The 22,033-nt window shown below is 38.0% G+C and overlaps 1 protein-coding gene across 3 annotated transcripts in view; it reads right to left on the bottom strand.

Moving 5' to 3' along the window:
- Positions 1–2,196: 2,196 nt before the first annotated feature.
- The window catches only part of CHST15 (carbohydrate sulfotransferase 15), an 84,558-nt gene continuing 64,721 nt past the window's right edge, over positions 2,197–22,033 (bottom strand). For all 3 annotated transcript variants that reach the window (XM_042457955.1, XM_042457953.1, XM_042457954.1), the window contains 6 exons: positions 20,478–20,817; positions 16,526–16,666; positions 11,177–11,333; positions 6,435–6,591; positions 5,017–5,164; positions 2,197–2,772 (listed from right to left, as the gene is read on the bottom strand). In XM_042457955.1, the coding sequence (XP_042313889.1) occupies positions 2,582–2,772; positions 5,017–5,164; positions 6,435–6,591; positions 11,177–11,333; positions 16,526–16,666; positions 20,478–20,817 (1,134 nt within the window). In that variant the 3' untranslated portion in view covers positions 2,197–2,581. The remainder of the gene's footprint in view (positions 2,773–5,016; positions 5,165–6,434; positions 6,592–11,176; positions 11,334–16,525; positions 16,667–20,477; positions 20,818–22,033) is intronic.

Below are 22,033 nucleotides of genomic sequence, written 5' to 3'. Positions count from 1 at the left end.
AGGCCATCCATTCCAACCCCCTGCCATGCAGGAACTCAAAGCACCCCCAAGAGATGGACATCTAGCCTCTGTTTAAAGACCTTCAAAGAAGGAGACTCCACTACACTTTCCAAGGGAGTGTGTCCCACTGTTGAACAGCCCTTACTGTCAGGAAGTTCTTTCTAATGTTTATGTTGAGTCTCTTTTTCTGTAGTTTGCATCCATTGTTCCGGTCCTATTCTCTGCAGCAGCAGAAAACAAGCTTGATCCATCCTCAATGTGCCATCCCTTCAAATATTTAAACAAGGCTATCCTATCACCTCTTAACTGTCTCTTTCCAGGCTCAAGATACCCAGCTCCCTAAGTCTCCCCTTATAGGGCATGCTTTCCAGACCCTTCACCATTTTGGTCACCCTTCTCTGGACATGCTCCAGCTTCTCAACATCCTTTTTGAATTGTGCTGCCCAAAACTTGACACAGTATTCTAGATGAGGCCTGACCAAGGCAGAATAGTGTGGCACTATTACTACCCTTGAACTATACTTCTATTGATGCAGCCTAGAATCACATTGGCCTTTTTTTAGTTGCCGCATCACACTGTTAACTCATGTTCAGCTTGTGGTCTACTAAGACTCCTAGATCCCTTTCACATGTAGTCTTGTTCAGCCAGGTGTCCCCCATCCTATATGTATCCATTTAAAAAAACAATGTCCTAAATGTAAATGCTGCACCTTAATTTCTCTGTGTTGAAATTCATTTTGTTCGATTTGGCCCAGCTTTCTAGCCTTTTCAGGTCATTTTTAATTTTGATTCTGTCCTCTGGGGTATTAGCTATTCTTCCTAATTTGGAACTGGAAATGACATTGTGTCACTTTGGACATGCTGAAATATGTGGTTTCAGCCTGCCAGGCAGGCACATGAAGCAAAAATGGTCCCTGAACTGTTTACAGTTGCCCACTCCTACTTTAAGTCATTGAGTCATGTGGAACTCATCACTTGATATCCAATTAGGTAGTTTCAGTAACTTCCAAGTATCCCATAGTGGCCAGTCTGGTACCCATGGCAAGCCCATAAGCAGAGCGTGAAGAACCTCCCTTTTGGGTTTCCTAGCAAATGACAGTCAGTACTGATTCCAATACTGGTATTATAATATAAACATCATGTACAGTAGCTGCAGGTAGTATTATTCCTCATTAATCTGTCTAATTACCTTTTAAAACTTCCCTTTGTAGAAGTGAATTTCACAGTTCAACCATGTAAGTATAAGGACTGTCCAAGTAGCTTACAGCCAAATATGAGACACCGGAGAGTCTGCTTTCTGCAGCCCCTTCACTGTCTGATCATGGGAATGACTGCGTCAGAAAGCAGTGTCAGATCTCTCACTGTTCTCCAGATCCCCCACCCCCCGCCCCCGGCATAATATATAATGTAACTGGTGAAGTGGGAGCTTGACAAAAACAAGAACCAGGATGGCTAGTGTGAAAACAAACAAGATAACTGGCTTTCAGAAATAGAATGGTGATGCAAAGTGTATGGGGCAAGACAGTCTGGACTCTAAACCAGGCTCCCAGAAGTGGCTACTGTTACTATTATAGTTTTGGTATTCCTGCTGAGAGAATTTAGGATACCAGCTACTTAAACTAATACAATCTGAGCAAGCATTACTAAAACCGTTATTTTTCAACTGTCTAGATATTGTATTGTTCACTATATAAATTAACTATTATACTTTTAGACTGTTTAATTTTATAGGATATTATACAGTTATTTCTGCAGTATACACTTCAAATCTAATTCTCAGTGTCCTCTATAGTCTTTGGATCTTGCGTGTGTCAGATATGGATAAGCACACTGAATGGAACGCTTAGGCTGGAAAGAAAATCTAAGCCCTCCCTTCCCTTTTTATGCTTCATTATATTAAAGTATATCCTTATCTTTCAGTATTACTGAGTTTGGTGACCTTGTGTGGTGTCTCATCATCCTTTTCAGTTTAAAATTTTACAAAAATCATTATTTTAAAAATGTTGTTTATACTGAAGTTACAAATAAATGACAAATCATACTTCAGCCCTATTAGAACATAACAATATATTAATAAGTCACTTGCCTTTGCTCTTCTGTTTCTAGCTGCACAGTTGAGGCAAATTTAATAGGTTCATTATGGCTGAAGAGTTTGCATACTAAAGAGTTTGTTCAAATAAAAAACAGGCTTTAAAATTAAAATCAATTACATTTTAATGGTTAAAAAGCTGTTTTGAATGCAAGACATAGCTTAAAAATGAAAATGAATGTGCATTTTAGGTGGCTAGTGCTAATTTCTGTACTGTAATAGCTTGCAAATTATATTTCAAATCCATAAACCAGAGGATGTAAGATTGCTTCATACCAAAGCTATCTGTGTGCTGTTCCTTTGCAGAGAGAGAGAAAGTTGCAAAGGAAATTGACAATTACGGCATTTTATGTTCTTCTATAGTTTCTTTGACATATGTTTACAGCAATAGACCTCTCGACCTCAGAATAGGTAATTAATTGCACCTTTAAACAGGATTTTAAAAAAATAAAATTTTCTCTAAGCATTGTATATCTGGCACTGAAACTGTGGTTATGGTTTTTTCCATAAAAAAGCTTCATCAGAAAGAACTTGAGCCAGTTTTGTGTTGAAAGGCTGATAGAAATCTCGTAGAATTTCTTTTGTGAGAGGTAACATAGGACCTAGATTGCGATCCTCAGGCCTTCTAGTGTTTGATGCTGGACTCTTGGTAATTACAGCTTCTTGTTTTTCAGTTAGGGCACCTGTTGTTTAAAAAGACAAACTAATATTAACATATGCATGTATATGCTTTGCTATCCATTTCCCCATACATTTCAAACATAAACATTACATGTACAAGCATGGCACATAACTTTAATATTAGATGTTCAAACAAGAAGTGTGGATGATTTGTACTTCTTTTCAATGACAGAAACAAAAGTCAATAGTTGTCATTTCAGATAAAGTAAAACTATGCACCACACCCATGCATATGATCTGGCTCATACTCTCCCCACAGACTCTATTTATAGAAAGAAAAATCATGCATGTTAAGGGTTTTAGCCAACTAACACCCCCCTGCTGATGGGACATCTTCTGTCAGAGAAATAGAAAAGTATGTAATTTCCCCATCAGCCTCCACACATCCTCAAATTCTTGTTCTCCAGTTGGAGGGACACTGCACAGCAGGGCAGGGGGCGCTTCAGAACACAGTAGGAAAATCCTGTTGCACAAGCAGAAATCTATTCAGGGATGTTGATTTCACCCTAAATATCCACATGCATTAAATGCTTCATGTGAAGTATGTGCTTTAGATACATCAGCCCAAGATCATGATAAAGAAACTAATGTGGTTCTGACAGCATGGGCAATATATGCGAGTACTGATGTTGGAAAAAAGTAAGGAAAATAAGGACTAGTACATAAGGGCTTGATGCTGCCCCATTTGATCACCAGATCGGGGCCATGGCAACCCCACACCATGGCCCCGATCTGGTGTTTTTCCAGCCCCAAAAGAAGCAGCAAAATGCAGCTCCTTTTTGAGGCAGAAAAAGGCCACCCTTTCTGCTGCTGCAGTGCCTTTTTAGTGCTCGTGCGGTGTATAAACACCATGCCACCAGAGCGCCGCAATGCTGCCTGCCATCTGGTCAGGCAGGCAGCATGAAGCCAGCTTGGGGGTGACATCAGGGTGTGCATCAATTAAACGACATGCCTCATGCCAGCCCAAGCTGGCATTTTATGCCGGTCGGTTTTGCCCATAAGAATATGTTTCTTTCTCTGCAAGTTCGAGTGTGTAAATGTTTCAAAACTTCAAAATCTACTAATCTAGCATCCTACTTCCCACAAAGAAGCCAACATGGTATAGTGGTCTGAACACTGGACTACAACCATGGAGACTACGGTTTGAATCCCTACTCAGCCATGCAAACCCACTTGATGACCTTGGCCAAGTCAGACTCTCAGTCTCAGAGGAAGGCACACAACAACAACAAACCTCCCATAAGTTAATGTAAAGTTAGTACGTTATACAAGATAATGTTCCACTGTTGACAGAGTTTTTAAATCTCTAAAATTAACTGGATTGACTCCCCTCCCCCTCTGAATTTTATCAGTTAGTCATACTGCATGGTAAGCAGTTAAAATGATTTTTCCTGGTTGATTGGGGCCAGTGCACAACATGACTGTTAAACAATGGGATATGCATCGCATTGGTCCTGATGCACATCACATCAATCCAGATGGGCATAAGGCATGAGCGTACATTGGGCACTCTTGCTGGTGTCCTCTTATGCATCTTTGCAATTCATTAGCAGGGTTCCTTAGTGTCTCTGCTATGTAGCTAAATAGTTATGTAATACATATTGTGATACAGGATTCTCGCAGTCATCTGTATATTTGTCACTTCTCACATTGTACATACTGTTCTCTGAAACAGGACTGCAAATTATCTAGAAAGATACATGTGGAGTGAAAATAAAAGTAATGAGAAAAGGAGAGCTGTAATTAAATTAAAACACCTATTAATTTATGGATATTTCACAGCTAAATTTAAGTAACCACAAAAAGTTATGTATGGCTATATACAGTTTAATTATGTAGTGAATGTTAATGTTATTGAACTAAATAAAAACCAGCAAATTATGCCCTGTGTATACATGCCCAACTGGAAAAATATCTCAGTAGGCCAAGCCGACGATGTACAGAAAGGATGTCCCAGTTCATGATTACTACTAGGATGTGTGAGAATCTATTTCTGACAGTGAAAAAGGCAAATGAATTGACCAAAAGACCAGAGTTAAAGCTCAGAGATATAAAAAATTCCAGTTTTTCTCAGCTTAAAACTTCTTTCTTTCTTCTTTGTCATTATCTGTTATCTTTACAGCTATCCTGAGGACAAATATTAGGGACAACATAGAAAGGAGGACTGGAGCAAAGCCTTAGAAAAAATATGGAAGCTTCATTAAGGAGGTGACAACTTTATCTGGGAGAATTTAGAAATTACTTACCTAAATCCAGAAACTGGAACACCATGTGCATAGTAAACTTAACATTGGATGCATGATCCTCCAAGCGTAGAACTAGTATTTGATCTTTATTAAAAACTGTCAGCCAGTCCAGAAGAAAAACGACATACAGACCAACCTGGAGCCTTACCTAAAAGAACAAAAAACAAAACAAAACAAAAATGTCATGTTAAATATGTAAAACACATACACATATGCAGATTTTAATTATATATTTTTTAAAAAAACTGGATGATAGACATTTTTATTTAGATATATTTTAAGTGATAGCGTTTGCTTAAGAGCATTTTAATCTGATAAGTGATGTTTGGATTTTTTTTAATTAATGTGCTTTTATGTTTTCATTATAATTTTGTATTTATTTTATTATTATTATTAGCTGTCTTAAGCATTATTTTAATGGAACAGAAGAATATAAATGAAATATAAACTAATAATCAGAAAAATCTCCTCTATTTCAGTAGAACCAGTCTTCAATATGCGCCTTCATGACATCTATCTGTTTTTGTCTCAGTTATTTCACTATACTAGATCACATTGTCGACGCTGTAGAAGAGGCAGAGCTTTACTTTAGACCAGTGGTGCCCAAACTTTGGTCTTCCAGATGTTTTGGACTTCAATTCCCAGAAGCCCCAGCAAGCTGACCAACTGTCAGGAATTCTGGGACCTGAAGTCCAAAACTTCTGGAAGACCAAAGTTTGAGAATCACTACACATGGTAGCTCCCTTCTGAATTTAAGCACTTAAAACACTTTGACTTATTTTCTCATTGGAAGCAGGAAGAGGTAAAAACAATACATGGTTTACCATTGGTAGAAAAAAGATGTTTAAAAACCACATAAACTTGAAGTATCAGATATACATCAGGATAATACCGAGGCCCTTTATATCCACTAGGCCAGTGTTGGTGAACATTTTAGGGGCCAAGTGCCCAAACTAAAAGGTCTAAAGCAATGCCCTGCCTCTTCTACAGTGTCAGCAAACTAGTACTGTATAGGGAGATAACTGAAGAAAAAACAGATAGCATTATGTTAATGGAAGATAAGAAAATAAATGTGCTGGGCCCCTCTGGACAAACCGGAGTGTCATTAAACCAATTCAGATCAGTTTGCAAACCAGTTTATTATGTAGTGGGAATCAGGACTCTTTAATTTAGATGTCTTCATACGTAAGGAGGCTTCTATGTGAATATTGTTGTAGGGTGAAGCTTTCCATCACAAGAAACAATAACAACAATCTGAAGTGGTACAATCCAGGTACACATTTCTACTGGAGCAAGTCACAGGATCAGGCCTGTTCCTGATTTTGTAAGGAATTCTTTTGCAGATTTTGATGGGATAAGACTGACTTCATACTCCATTGTCTAAGCATGTAATCAAGTGTGAATTTAAATTTACATACTGGCATGGCATTGTTAAGGGTGTTGTTGTATACACAGGATCTCAGAGAATAATCATTGAGGCAATTTTCAAAGAGCTGCAGAGATTCTGCTACTTTTTCATGGAAGTCTTCAACTGATTTGTTAGCACTTGCAAAGTAGAGATAATCAGAATACAATCTGTGAAAGAAAAAATAAAGAATAAATGAAAAGTCAAGCCATGTCATCATAATATGAATATAAAGCTAATGGAACAACATGTATTGGCCAGGGAAGAAGGAGGAATATGTCAATTTGTATAGTGTAGGTCTGTTTAGACTACAGCAGTTAACTGTACAGTATTTTTTTCTCCAGAACAAAGAATCATAATGGGTCAGCTGTCATATGGAGATAGCTTACTCGGGAGTATGTTAAAAAGGCAGTTTCATCCTTGATAAAACAAAGGTGAATATTCATACCAATGCAGATCCTAGTGGAATCTATTTCCCAAACATATTTCGACAATCTCTTTGTACATAGCAGAACTTCTTTTGATGGACCGGGGGGGGGGGGGGGGGCTCCCACAATACTCCAAGATCCAAGCATATCTGCTGCAATTAATCTTTGTTAACATATTGCCATAGTGTATCTTTGCTAACTTATTCTCATCTCTTTAACTATCTGAAAAAGCCTTGCAGAATTCATTTCTTGGTTTCACATTGTTTTAGTCTTTTTTTAGTGCTGTTACTCATTTTCTTGGCTTCTACTGCCACCTGTGAGTAATGATAGCTCCTCAATTATCTCAGTCTCAAAACCTCTCATGTTATCTTTTTGTTGTTGTTGCTGTTCCTCATTAGATGCATCTTTCTTTAATTTCCCATCTTCTATTTCCCTGTCCTTCTGTACCTGCAACTACTTTCCCTTCAGGTCCCTTTATTTTCAGTCCATTGTCTATTCTGTATTCTCTCATGAACCACCTTTCCTTCTCTGATTTCACTGTCCCTTCATTTTCTTCCTATCACAATCTCTTTAACATCTTACAGACACAAAACAATAATACCGTAAAAAGTAAAGCATGAAAAATACAGGTTAATCTTGTAATAATAAAACAGCATTAAAACATCCTTCTTTCCTTATAGTACATTTCTACTCAGTTATGCTTATCACAGCTTTACGACTTTTCTGGGGGGGGGGGGGGAATTATGCTGTGTGAAATCCTTGTCCCCCACTGTCAGAATTCCAGTTGTAATCCAAGACAGCACAGAATATTAAAACAAGTGTTGCTGATTTTAAGGAAATGTAGATAAAGAAAATGCTACTCCATCCTATGGATCAGATCCAAAACCATGCGTTGTAAGTATAAAATAGAATTCTACTTCAGGCAGTCCTTTAACAACAACAATAACAAAAACTACAAAGGAAGACTGGAAAGAAAAAACAGTGGAATTAGAATACAAAGTCCAATCCATCAACAGTGGATTGGTTTCCTGGTACACTGGATGCTATTAAACTATTTCATCACATCTCCTTTCTGGTTCCCAGCCTGCACACACCACATTCAAAAACTCCCTCCACTATTCATATGGTCATTCACTATCCTTTCAGTTTCAGATCATTACTAAAACCTTTATGGAAAGCAAGAAAGAGGAGGGGAGTGGGGGGGGGGGGGGAAGTGATAATGGTACTTTTGGTACAAATGTCTTAGTTTATGGTGCAATCAATCTCTGGGTCATCACCATGCTAGTGAAATATTTATATTCATTGTGACATGACAAAAGCTATACTACAGGACTCTTAAGACTTCAATATTTGCAACTCAGGAGTACAGTAATGAATTTATTCACTGTGAGTTTTCTTTAAAAAAGCTGGCACAGTGTAAACTTTCTCCATTGCAACTGAACAAGAGCTGATGTCTGAGGTTCACAGGGACATTATAAAATATACCGACACTAGCAAACATTAGAATCACACTGCAGAACATTTCCAGTTCATTTTCAGAAGAAAGCCACTTCATCCACTGTCTTGTATACAATTACGATATGTTAACATTCAGAGGCTGCAAAATATATTCATCAACTCAACAGTGTGATTCCTGATGCACCTCTTGACACAAAGAGTGGCAAGTGATATCTTAAACAATATAGTTTATAGATTTTATCCTATGCTGTCCTGATAAAAGCAAATTTCTAATAAAAAATATTCACAATAGGAAGGTGATGTATTTATTCTATCACTAATACCCAAGAAAATATAGAGGGGATTTCATGGTAGAAAGGAAGACTGTGATATTCAGAAAACGATAAATTGACCATTCTTTAACACATAGTTGTTGTCATGCATTCTCCCATCTTTTGAAAGATGGTTGATTTGAAGAGAAATATCTATAAACATAAGTCAAAACATCCAAGGGTATCCCCACCTATGGGTAAAGTCAGATATTATTTTCCACAATATTAGACAGGTCCACACCTCTTTTGCTTATTCACCACAGGGTGAAATGAAAGTAAAAACCACAAGATTATATAGTCATTTGAACATGACCATGCAAGAATAAAACCTCCTAAAAGGGATTCATTTTTTTCTATTTTATTTTACTATGGGAAATTTCAACTTCTAATAAATATGTGATTAATAAGTTTGAGGATTTTGCTCTTTCTTGGTGTAGGAGGAGCATGTGATGCTTCCTGAATCCAGAGCCTATATATATATATATATATATATATATATATATATATGATCTTTTAAGGAAGTGTTAATAGTTTAATTTTACAACATCTGTCCATTCCGAATCTCTACCACAATAACTCTAAGGGTTATGCAAAAGATACAAAGCCATTCAAAAGTTCACATATATACAACCTTTAGGAATTTGGAATTAAAATGTGTATAATTGATTTTATGTCAAATCAAAACTACCGGAGGCTTCAATTCATTGAACTCTGAGTGCTAACCAAAACAAGTAAAATATTCTAGGTATTGTTGTTAGCATTTAACATTTTGAAAACAGATAATAAGCCTTAAGAACACCATTGTATACCAATTTTCCAATGGCATTGGTGATATTAAAAATATGGGCTACAACCCTGTATCAGCTATTTAGTTAAATATACTTAACTTATCATACTTCACTTAAATATAGGGGTGGAACAAATAGGCAAAGTAAAGTGGTTCCCAATGACTTTGAAGGCAGGGCATTGAGATGATGCCTGCCACCAAAGCAAGAATAAACCAGACCAAAGCCATATTCTGGGGCTAAAAACCAGAGCAAACAGAACCTGGAATAATCCGGTTTAGCACAGAAGATGTGCATCTTCGTGCCTGCATATAAATGCCCCAATTTGAATGTGGGGCTGTGGCAAAGTAGAGAAATGGAAGTGCAACAACTTCAATGGATTTAATTATATCATACACAAACCAGACAGTCCAACAGGGGGGAATGGGGTGAAGGGGGCATGTGAGGGGAGGAGGTTCCATGATTGCCGATACATTGGCAATAATGGAACCTCCTCCCCCCACATGCCCCCTTAATACCAATGCATACCAATGCATCGATGCCCTGTATAAGCAAAGCATTGTACATATGACCGTGTAGCCATTCAAATGGGTGGTCATCCAATGGTATGGCATTTGGATGAATGTGGGAAGTATTTGAGGGTCACTGGTGGTGTGTTCATGTGACGGTATGATGGGGAGGCAACAAAGAAAAAAAAAAACCAGTGGCATGCCTTGATACTGCACCATGTGGTCAGGCCACTCACATTCGGCCCACCTGGAAGTGGGCTGTGCAGGCAGCAGGATTTCAAGCCGCTTTTAGAAAAAGCAGGATCAAGACACTTTTTTCCTCCTGTCTGTTCCAGGCCATAACTAAGGAAATTATCCTAGTCCAATCACCCCAAACCTGATGAAAACATCATTAGCCCATGCTCTGATTTTCAATGGAATATATTTCCTTCTTCCCATGCAGCTGATATCATGTAAAGTGGGTTAGAAGATTTACGATCTTGGTAATAGTGTCAAAATGCTAAGTGGCGATCATGAATATGAAACAATTACGGAGAAGTAAATCCAGGTAACTGTTTCTTTTTCATGATTGCTATTTAGTCACAACTGTGACATCATTTACATGATTGTAATCTCCCCCCTCCCCCCCAAAAAAAAATCCCTATTTTACAAGGCATCAGGTGAATTGGGAAGAAGGGGATCCACTCTATCAGTATTCAGAGCATGGGTAAATGACATTTCCTTCAAGTTTTTTGGGGGTTAGGTTGGGCCAGAAGATGTTACTTAGGCCCGAAACAGACGGGACGAAAGCACCATGCCAGCGCCAAAATTAGGGTTCCCGAGTGTGCGGCAACCCTAATACGTATGGATGGCGCCATCTTTACGTGGCACCATCCATATGTAGCACGTGTGCATGACACAAGTGTGGTGCCACGTCTGCACCACAGGGCACCGCGCTTACGTCTTGGACACATCACAGTGCACCAATGGCTCACTGGTGACATCATCTTGGCACGCCAAAAAGAACCCAAGTTTGGCTGCTGCGGCATCCCTCCAGAGGGAAACTGGGCACCTCCAGCACGTCCCTTTGTTAAGTATATTTAACATCAGACCATGATGTTTAGCTCCTGGTTGTTTATCAAACATACAAATAATAAATAGTAAAACATGTAATATGCTGTCTTTGAGCAACAGTATTTTTAGGATAGTTAATTATCCACAAAAGTGAGCAGAGCAAAACCATAAAATACATTTCTTTGAAGGTTTCTAAATATTTAGTGCTAACCTTTCAACAGGATCCCTAAGCATGACAATCAGTTTTGCATTTGGCTGGAAGGCATGGATAAAGTCTTGAATTAAAAATGGAGGTTCCCCCTCTGTACTGTTCTCATAGAAGAAAATCCAAGCATTGTTGTCCCACATTGTTGAAGCGCTTGCCTCTCCTAGAAATGACAAAAGTTGCAAACAATTAATCTTCATTCCAGAGAACCAATCTAGGCATTGATATAAAGATGCTGGTTGCACTGCAGAAATAATCCAGTTTGACACCACTTTAACTGTTCAATGCTATGGAACTCTGGGAATTGTAATTTTGTGAGATAAGTAACCTTCTGTGTCAGAAGCACCTATGTTATTGCTAGTGAAATTACTTCCACATTTAAGCATCTGATCAGTCAAATGTGTTATATATCAGCCCTTCTTGTCACATGGTATTTAGGCTCACTCATGCAGAATCTGTAGAAAGTACTATTATGTATATGATGAAAGTATTTACTTGAACCAGATGATGATTTGCATCACCTCCCAGAGCCACAAAAGGAAAGTCGGTAATAAAATACATTTTTTTTCAGAGATAAAGGAGTTTGCTTAATTACAAACGGGCACACAGATATACTTCAGTTAACAAAGGGTGGAACAGACCGGCAAAGAAAGCCAGCTTCTAGCAGGCTTTGGGGCATGGCATGCAGACGACGCACAGCCCCAAGATGCCCGAAAACTGATTTCAAGATGCCTGGACATTTAAATGTGGGCCGTCTTCTGGGCGCTCCGGCAGCATGGCATTTATATGCCACATGTTGTGGGACCATCCTAAAGCTGACTACCTGCCATGGTGGGGCTAAAAAGCCATCTTATTGCCAGGAGCAGCTGGTTGTTCTTGCAAAACAGCAGACCGGAGCCACAGAGTGTGATTGCCATGGCCCCAATCTAGCATTGTCAGGGGTGGCTTGAAGCTGCCCCTTCGAGGCGGTCTGTTTCATCCCGAAGTCGACATATTTCTAGGCAAGACTTCTTTAACAGAAAATTTGGTACCAGAGGCAGAAATAATATCAAACGAATAAGGATACACCATAAAAAAGAACAGATTAAAATGTTTTAATAAGCATAATGAGGATATGTGAAATGAAACAACCAGATCACATAAACTTTGAAGAAGTAAACAATATCATTCTGACATGTTTAAAACCACTTGAAGGCATCTGCCAAAGTGCATTGGTCTTGACTTTCAGTTTTACCACTCTCCACTTCTATATATATATATATATATATATATTACACAAACATATATATTGTGGCCAAACTTATAAATCTATGGTGTTGGGTGTTATTTTTTTTTAACATGCTGTGCATAGTTACTGCAGCAGGGTTATCTGCTCTCCCTTTTTATTTCTACTTACTGTTCATGCATGCTCAAGTAAGGTGTTCTGGAAGCAGCTGCTGTTTACATGTCTATTGTAGGTAGGCACATAAAGAGAACCCCACTTTTCCCTCACTCATGCTTACTGTACTGTTTACTGCACAATACACTCCTGCAACCCAGCACCTAAAGTCTGTGTTTAGAGAATGAAAGAGAAAATAGGGTTTGGGTAGTGTAAAAAGACTGTGTAAAAAGGAGTACTATCAAATGTACATTTCACTAGGTTCCTAAGTGCACACATGTATAAATACATTCTACTTTTTTTAAAAAATGTCCTTAGTCCTATATATATTTATTGAAAAGTAAGCTGCACTAAACTTAACAAGACTATATTACACTACTCTGTTGCATAAGCTTGTTTAGAACTACACTGCCTGATTACCTTTCCTGTTCTTGGAGGAATATTCCCTTAAACTTGGTTCAGAACAGACAGGGAGGAAAAAGCAGGTTGAAATCCTGCTGTCCATATGGCTTGCTCTCAAGGCAGGCCAAATATACACCCCGACAGCACAACATGACATCAAGCCGCACTACTGGGTATTTTGTTGTTGTTGCCTCCCCACCATCCATGCACACCATTACACAAACATACCACCTGTGACCTCCAAGTACCTCCCACATCTACCCAGATGCCATCTCATTGCATGGCTGCTCCTTTGATTGGCCACACAGTCACACACGTGATGCTGCATTGGTGCTTGAGTGATACAATGGTAAAGCACAGTCATGGAGGCACCCAGTACATGCCCTCTTCACCCCCATTCACCTCATGCAACCCTATTGGACTGTCTAGTTTGTGGTAATTAAATCTATTTGAGTTGTTGCACTTCCTTTTTTTTTTTTTTTTTTTTTGCTTTGCTGTAGCCCCGCACTGACACTGGTCTGCTTATATACAGGAATAAAAATGCACATTTTCCATGCTAAGCTGGAGTATCTCGGCTTCTTTTTGCTTCAGTTTTTAGCCTCGGAACATGGTTTTTTTCAGTTTCCACCTGCATTGTAGGTGTGTGTCATATCAACTCCTTATTTTGTCCAACTGTTTCACCCCTTTACTTCTTTTATTCATCAGCATGAATGAGATGCAGCCCTCTTTATATCCACTATATAAAATTATCAGATATGGATGTACATGTTACAATAAACTGTCTATGCCCCTTTTCTGGGTGTATCCCAAAGACTCTAAATCCTAAATTCTCTAATCTTTGAGACAAACTATAACAATGGAAATTCTCATGCTGCCAACTTCTTTCTTTCTTTCTTTCTTCCTTTCTTTCTTTGTTCACCAAAATCCCCATAATGGACACCATGGCACTCATCTGACAATTTTTTAATAATAATAATAATAATAATAATAATAATAATATTTATTTATATACCGCTTTTCCAAAACTGATCAAAGCGGTGCATAACAAAGAATACAAAATACAATAATCAAAACTAACAACGCGATATATACATAACATTAAAACTTGACAATAAAAATTCAATCGCAATTTAAAACCATAAAAACCATATCATAGCCAGCTGAGTTGATAATCAGTGGTACAAGATACATATCTTGTAAGACATCACAGCCCTGTTTGAACATTGCTTCATCAAAAGCTACTTCCAGTAGGGTAATGGATTATATGAACAGAGAGATGGGATAGCCATGGGAAGCCCTCTGAGCCCCAAAATAGCAAACTTTCACATGGTACACTTTGAAAAGCAAGCCCTGGAATCAGCACCAAAAAAAAGCCCATAACATGGCTCTGATATGTGAATGACACTTTCACCACCATTAAACAGTGGGTTTTTATTGCTTTATTGCTTAGTGCTGTCCACTAACTCCTCGAAAATGCTAGTATTTTGGATAATGCAGCCCAAAATACTGTTCTTACTTATTTCAGGATCTCCATAACCACATCACAATTCTGTTTATGTGAAGGAAGCCATATTCAGTTCTTGATAAATTAACCACTCTTGCATTTACAGCACAATCCAAAATATAGCAATTTTTTCCCACAGAAAAGCATATATGATTAAACTGCCTGTTTTCACTGGAGAATGGCTGTAGACTGTCCTTATCCTGAGATTAATGGAATAAAATCATGTTGTGCTTACAAAAAACATTCTAGTGAATTTATCATAATAATGATCATAAATAAATAAATCTTGTCTAGAATGCCTGGAGCTGCTAACACAGTATCTTGTGCAGCACTTCTGAAACCTCCATGCCTTCTTCTGGCAATATAATTATAACCCAATAACTATAAAATTTAGAGTTGTTTTTAGTTAGAAAATTGCACTGCCTGATAAAGTTAGAGAGATGTTTATAGTTTTAATTATATATCTCCTTTTTAATCATCTAAGGTTTAATAACACTGCTCCCTAAGCGAATCTCTGATTTTCATATATCCTATGCATGCATTCTCAACTAAATTGTATTTTTAACAAGGTAATAAAAAAGTTTAATATAATAGCCATATTAATTCAAGGTTTTTTTTTTCCCCCTGAAAACTTGATGAGGAAAAGACAAAATAAACTTTTCTTTAACAGAAATGTATCCCCCTGGAAAGTTGTTGCAACAGAAGCCTCTAAAAAAAACCCGAAATATTCTGGCAATCTGAATTAATATTCAGACCAAGAAAGGAAAAAAAAAAAAAACAGGCATAATAGTTGATCATGTAGAGACCAGTTAGTCTTTTGATTCACATCAACCCAATTTAGGACTAATACATTCTTAATTTAGAAAGGAGGACAGACCGTGTCAGAAGCTGTCTCCTAGATTACTAAAACCCTCTTATAATTTCTTCTTATCTTAGGTGGATCATACATTGCTTTCTGGAAGAACTAATGGGGCCCCTGAAGAACTAATGGGGCGCATGTCCATGGCACGCACATGCCACTGCACTGCCACGCACCATGGGCATGAGCTTAATTAGTTCCTATGGGGCTTCAGCATATGCTGCTTTCCCCTTATGCGGAGGGATCTGGAACGGATCCCCGCATAAGGGGAGGGTGCACTGTATAAATTTAATTTTGTTAGTTGTTTATGTCACAACTATTACCATTAAATTCAGTGAAATATAGGAATTACGATTTATAAGTAAATTAGTACAAAAACATTACTAAAGATTCTGCATGGTGTGGTACAGGAGAAGGTCGGGGGGGGGGGGTGACACCATAAGTTACTGCACTGGATGAGGCCAACCCTACTGATGCCACTGTGATGCCTCTGCCATAAGACTAACTTAGGCAAGAGACTTTTCAGTCACTACTCAGCCAACTACCTGGCTGCTGCTCCCAGGATTATACAGATGACTGGGTGGCAAAGGAAGCAGCAGCCAATATTGGTTGTTTTGAATGTGCAGTGGAACGGTAAACCTAATATCAAGAAATATGTGTTGAGGGGTGCTAGGGTTGAGACTCAAAGGGGCAGTAGCTCAAAAATGTTTGGGAACCCCTGATATAGAGTGTTGTTCTTCCATTGCTTTTTCAATGTGTTCATCAATCATGATCAACAGGTACATTTTTGGACTGAATCTATTCTTAAAACAGCTAGCTACATCTGCCCTCCATTTTGTCAATAGAAATTGTTCTGCAAAAATACTATTACCTTATTCATATTTTTAGCTCAAATGTAGCTTGCGCTGTTGACAGATAACAATGAACTCTTTTCCTAATTTATGTGTTTATATGCCTTCCAGTCATCTGTCCAGTCATCCATCAACTTATTGTGACCCCATGAATTTCATAGGGTTTTCTTAGGCAGAGAATAGTCAGAGGTGGTTTTGCCAGCTCTTTCCTCTGAAATATAACATGTAGCACCTGATATTTGTTGGTGGTTTCCCATTCAAGTGCTAACTAGGGTTGACCTTGCTATCATGATACAGATAACTAGAACTATTGACACAGTAATACCAATACTATATAACCCACAAACAACAGTTTTCATACCAATGATGATGTTGCTCATTTTGTCATTCCCATTGTCTCCCTGAAGCACATTCTGAATCTGATGAGCAGCCAAGTCAAAAAGATCCAGGTAATCTTCCACTGGGTAACGGTCATGAAATCCATCCCTCAGACGAATGATCCCTGAAAATAAGAATAAGAAAGAAAAGTCTGAATACAAAGCTTAAGGGGAAGAATTCTGTTGATCTAAAATTTTGTAGAAGAAAAAAAGACTTTTCAGAAATGTTAAAGAAGTGAAATAAACAATATGCAAAAACCCTAAATGTATGTGAAATTCAGGGTATTTAACTTAATGTTTATTTATAATGCCTTTTTTAACAAAGGGCAGAACATCAGACATATATAATCAAGACTGAAACAATAAAACACATTAAAATATATTAAAATACTAAAATATTAGTATTAAAATATTAAAGTATTAAAGCATTAATACTAAAATATCCAAAGAATATATAAATTCTAAAATGCAAACTATTATTTTGCCATTTTATGTAAGGGACACCATTTTACTATGCCGCTGTATTTAATAGACATGTATAGATTTTGGTATCCACAAGGGGTCCTGGAACCAAACCACAGCAGATACCAAGGGCCCACTGGAATATACTAATGCACTAAAAACCTATATACCATCACACAATGAATATTCATATGGTGAATGAATGATGAAACAGAAAACTGTTACATGTGAGCATGATAATATATATTTTTAGTATATAATTCAGAGCAGGGCTTGCTCAATCTTGTTAAACCATACTTCTGACACCATGGTTATAGATTCCTCCTTGGTAGTTTTGCAAGGAAACTCATAGGAGATTATCATACAGAGGCTTACCATCCTTAAAATGTGGCTAGATTGTCCCTAAAATGCAAGGGTGTTATTGCCAGTCGTGCTTGTCTCCCGTGATGAAATCATCATGGAGACATCCCATCATTAAGGCATTCATAGAGCTGTCATTTCTCTGCATAACGGAAATTCCCATTCTGCAGATAAATGATGGCTCCGTGAATGCTTTAATGACGGGATGCCTCTGTGACAATTTCATCACTGGAGACAAGCACGACCAGTGATCACAGCCTTGCATTTTAGGGATGATCTATCCATGTTTTAAGGTTGGTAAGCCTCTGTGTGATAGTCTCCTCATTGATGTGTCAAACTTTAGCAAAAGGAACGCAAGAACAGTTAAATAAAAACACTGAAAAAATACATTGCAGAATGCTAGTAACATAACAACAGAGAGAACAGCCAATAAATGTTATATTGGAAGATTCTATTAAATCTTTATTGTAAGACCTTTATTTGAATCTTTACTAGGAGATTCCAATAAAAATATTTACTGGTAGATTCCAGTAAAAGGGAAGAATTTCATTCTGGTGGATGGTTATTTTATTAGGCAGAAAAATGTAAGCAAGTTATAATCTACATCTTTTGGAAGTTACTCTTTTGGATTACAGCTCCCAGAATCCCATAGTCAGCATGGCTACTAGCTGAAGAATTGTAAGAGATGTAGACCAAACAAACAAACCCTTTTTCAAACACTGTTTTGAATGGATTTCTTCCTTCTTCCTTCTCCCTTCTTTTTGAACCATGATGGGGTGGTCTTTGTATTGCTTTCAGTTGGAAAGCAATATGAAGCTTCTTCCCTTAGAGAGAAGTAATGATGTTATCTCTGTATCACAAAGTGGGCTAGTGAAAGCAGAGCAAAGGGAAAAAAATCAAGGAGAGCATGTCTTGGAAATTAGTTAGTTGTTTCCAGGTTCTGTAGGATGCTCTGCTGTGTTAGAACTGCAAACTAACAGCAAAATCCCAAACAGATTGCAATATCTGGAAGCAAACTCCCATATAATATGGCACTGAATCTTGCAGAATGAATCAAACAGAAGCCCTGGAAAATGTGGAGAATTAACATGTCTCTGAAGAATGTCTGAAAGAATTATATGCAAAACACAAAGACACAAATGAAAGCTCTGCATTTCCAGATAGACAACAAAACACTAATAATGAAGAAACAAAGTGCTATTATAGCACTAAGTAAGTTCAATTCTTAAATGAATCTGTGCTTTATTCATGCCGCATAGTTCTATAGGGTGTTTTTATTCTGCTAATATAAGTCAAGCATTTAGTTGAAATAGTTCAGCTTTCCTGAATCTCTATGAATATTTTTGTGTATACCAAAATAAGATAGCTCCCTTCCATATGACAGATCCTTGATTAAGCATGACTGATTTATCTTCTAATAGATAGCACTGGTAAGGCTGGTTAGTGGGAATCAGTAAGTATTTTTTGCAAGTGTCTTATTATGTCTCTATCCTATTCACAACATACAGAATGTTTCCAGGCAACTTCTCATCCAGGTACTGACCAAGCCCATACTATCAGCTTGATCTACAATGCAACCTTTATTTGTGCCTGGCCTCAAGAAACTGTCAACAAATCACATTTTATTTGACAGAAATATAAAAATTGTTTACAGGACAAAGTGCAGTGCTCAGGATAAACATGAGACAAAGAAAATACTGAGTAGCAGAAATGTGCTTGAAAGAACAATACATACTAATTAAAATCCCACTTAACTTAGTCCAGCCCTCTCCTACTGAGTTTTGTTACCTCACTGCCTTAAAATGTACAGGAATTCAGCCGCACCAGTTTAGGACATTTCACCCTTCTTCAGTTCACTGATTCTTGAAAAGTAATACCGAAAAAGAGTCAAACTGGAAAAGCATAGGTTTCCTATTCCAAACTACTTTCTGTTGAGCCCTTTACTGAATAAAGAAGCACAGTTGTTATGAATTCCTCTCAGTGCTCTATTTATTGGAAGATAAGAGGGGGGAATGAACAACTGCCCATTGCAAAATATTATTCTACATAGTATAGGCCACAGTCTTTAAGGCCACCTATAGCAACAAATAGCCAAAAAATTGGTAATCAGATCTACAAATGCTCAGCTGTTCCCATGTGTCTCAAGACAAAAGTGAACAAAAACGTTACTAATGCAGAAGATACTAAGGCAGCACGAAGAGTAATAGCTCACTGTTACAGGACAACTAATGAAAACAACTGCTTCAAAATCTCAAAATTTTAAGCTTGCAGCTTTTGAAGAAAAACAATAACATTCTGTTTTCCCAGGCCCTGAACCTCCTAAGGAAGCCACTGGAAGTATGATAGCAGAGGCAGAGTCAGCACCAGACTCCTCAGGCCCAAAGATGCCAGATGCTGACACTTTTCCTAGTTTTAGACAATAACCGTAATTGCTTCCAATGCTCACTCCTGCCAAACTGGCAGTCAAGCAAGGAGGACATTAGATACTGTTGTCACCTTGTCCTTGAATGAGATTATCATCAGATGAGAACCAGCACCCAACTGTGCACACCGTTCAGATTAGAACAATGCAGACTGACAAATTCCATGATGCAAAATAATTGTCATGAAACTGTCACCTGCTCGCCTAGAGGAAATGTACACAACCTGTGCCAACTATGTGATGGCATCATTTATGTATGTACATTTTAGCCACAGGCCCAGTGCCAGGAATCTGTACTCTTTGGCAACTACCAGTATCCTTCTATCAACTGATAATGCCAGCTACAGATAACCAGACTCTAGCATTGTGCAAAAGAAAACTAACAACTGATCATAACTGGAGTCTGGATGCCCAACATTAAAATCCCCCAAATCAGTATCTCTGGGGCCCTCCAGAGATATGCTACAAAAAGGCACATTAGTTCAAAAAGAACATTACTTCAAATGGTGTATCCCAGGTATCCTGCAAGAAATCCACACAATAAGACTTCATATCTCGATTTCCAGCATTATATTTATTGTCTCCTGAGTATCCAGAAACTTCAGAACTAAAGAGATACTGCTTCTTAAGGAAGAAGAAGCATCTATTTCTGCAAATACTACTCTGAAATATCAGACCAGGTATTTACTCACCAAACCGTTTCCTTGTCCACCAGTGGGGTTCTTTAATTGCTGAAAATCTCACATCAGGATGTAACCTGAGCCTGTCATAAAGATCTGTTGTTCCACACTTTGGCTGGCCTATGATGTAAAAATGGGGAAGGCAGCGAAGCCGATAGTGCTTGTCCTTGTAATGATACAAATGATTCCAGAATACCTTCCTAAGGTAATCAAATATTGTCCGAAAACGCTTGGAATATAACGCATAGGAGTTTGTAGCATAAGGATTTCTGGTAGTGTTTCCTTGATATTCTTCATACCAGCAAGGATTCTTGCTGTTTGGAAGAAACTTGTTAGGAATTACTGAGAACATCTGCAACACAAAGAAGTAAAGCTTTAGTTAATGTTGTAAACAAAAATTATGGTAGCATATTCAGTTATAATAATTCCATTCTTTGCACATTCCAATAATGTTAATGCTTAGGTGCCCTATTTTTTTATTTATTTAGGTATTTATATCCCGCCCTTCAGCCCTAATGGCTCTCAGAGCAGCTTACAATTATTGTTTTTAATCAGACAGTTCCCGGCCCTCAGGCTTACAATCTAAAAGACATGAAACAAAAGGAGAAGGGAATGGTGGAGGGAAAGGGGATGAGGTCCAGTGGTTCTTCTCTCCTTCTGAGGCCTGGACCAAGGCAGATGGATTGGAGGGAGGGCTCTTCCTTCTTCCAGGCTAGTCCTGATGGAGCTGGACCTGCCTGGTGAACTCCCTCTCAGGCCGGCGGATGGCAGTTATGGACGGCGGAGTCTCCTTCCTTCAGGCTAGTCCTGATGGAGCTGGACCTGTCTGGTGAACTCCCTCTCAGACCGGCGGATGGCACTTATAGAGGGTGGAGTCTCCTTCCTTCAGGCTACATTGCTACTCACTTACAGGGCCAGGAGAATAGGCAGAGCTGGCAGCAAAGTGTACTCTAGCTTTTAAACAAACCCACACACAAATGATTATCTAGGCTGAATCCTACAATTATTTAATCTTTCATATAATAAGTAAATTTCCAGATATTACTTTTTAGAGCAGATGTAATTTTCTTCATTTCTACAAAGGAAAAGAATTAGACAAGGTCTTTGCCGACACTTCTGCATGACATTCACTCTACAATGCAGATATTATATTTGTAACCCTGATTAGCTTTCCACACACTCACAAGTTTCTAGTAACTCTCTGTATTGCATAGCACCTACAGACTCCTACTGACAAGTCATCACATAAGCATTGCCAATGGAAGAACTAGATTAGACTTAATAAAGCACCCTTACAGGCTCACTCATTTTATAGCATAAATAAATGAATAAATAAATTTCCAGAGGTAAGAGATATCTCTTTTTTCTGTATCTCCATTAAGTTGTGAGTTTCATGTTTGGAGTTGCTGTCTTATTATGTATATATTTAACAGAAAGCAACCCCCCCTTCTTTTATTTTGTTGTTGTCGTTGTGTGTTGGGGTTTTTAAATTGTAATTTTAATTGTTTGATGTTTTAATTATACTGTTGGAATCCGCTTTGATTCCTTTGTGAAAAAGCAGAATACAA

This window comes from Sceloporus undulatus, chromosome 3 (assembly GCF_019175285.1).
Source record: "Sceloporus undulatus isolate JIND9_A2432 ecotype Alabama chromosome 3, SceUnd_v1.1, whole genome shotgun sequence".
In the NCBI taxonomy this organism is placed as follows: domain Eukaryota; kingdom Metazoa; phylum Chordata; class Lepidosauria; order Squamata; family Phrynosomatidae; genus Sceloporus; species Sceloporus undulatus.
Note: the sequence above shows the minus strand (reverse complement) of the source record. Positions and strands in the feature narration are given on the sequence as shown.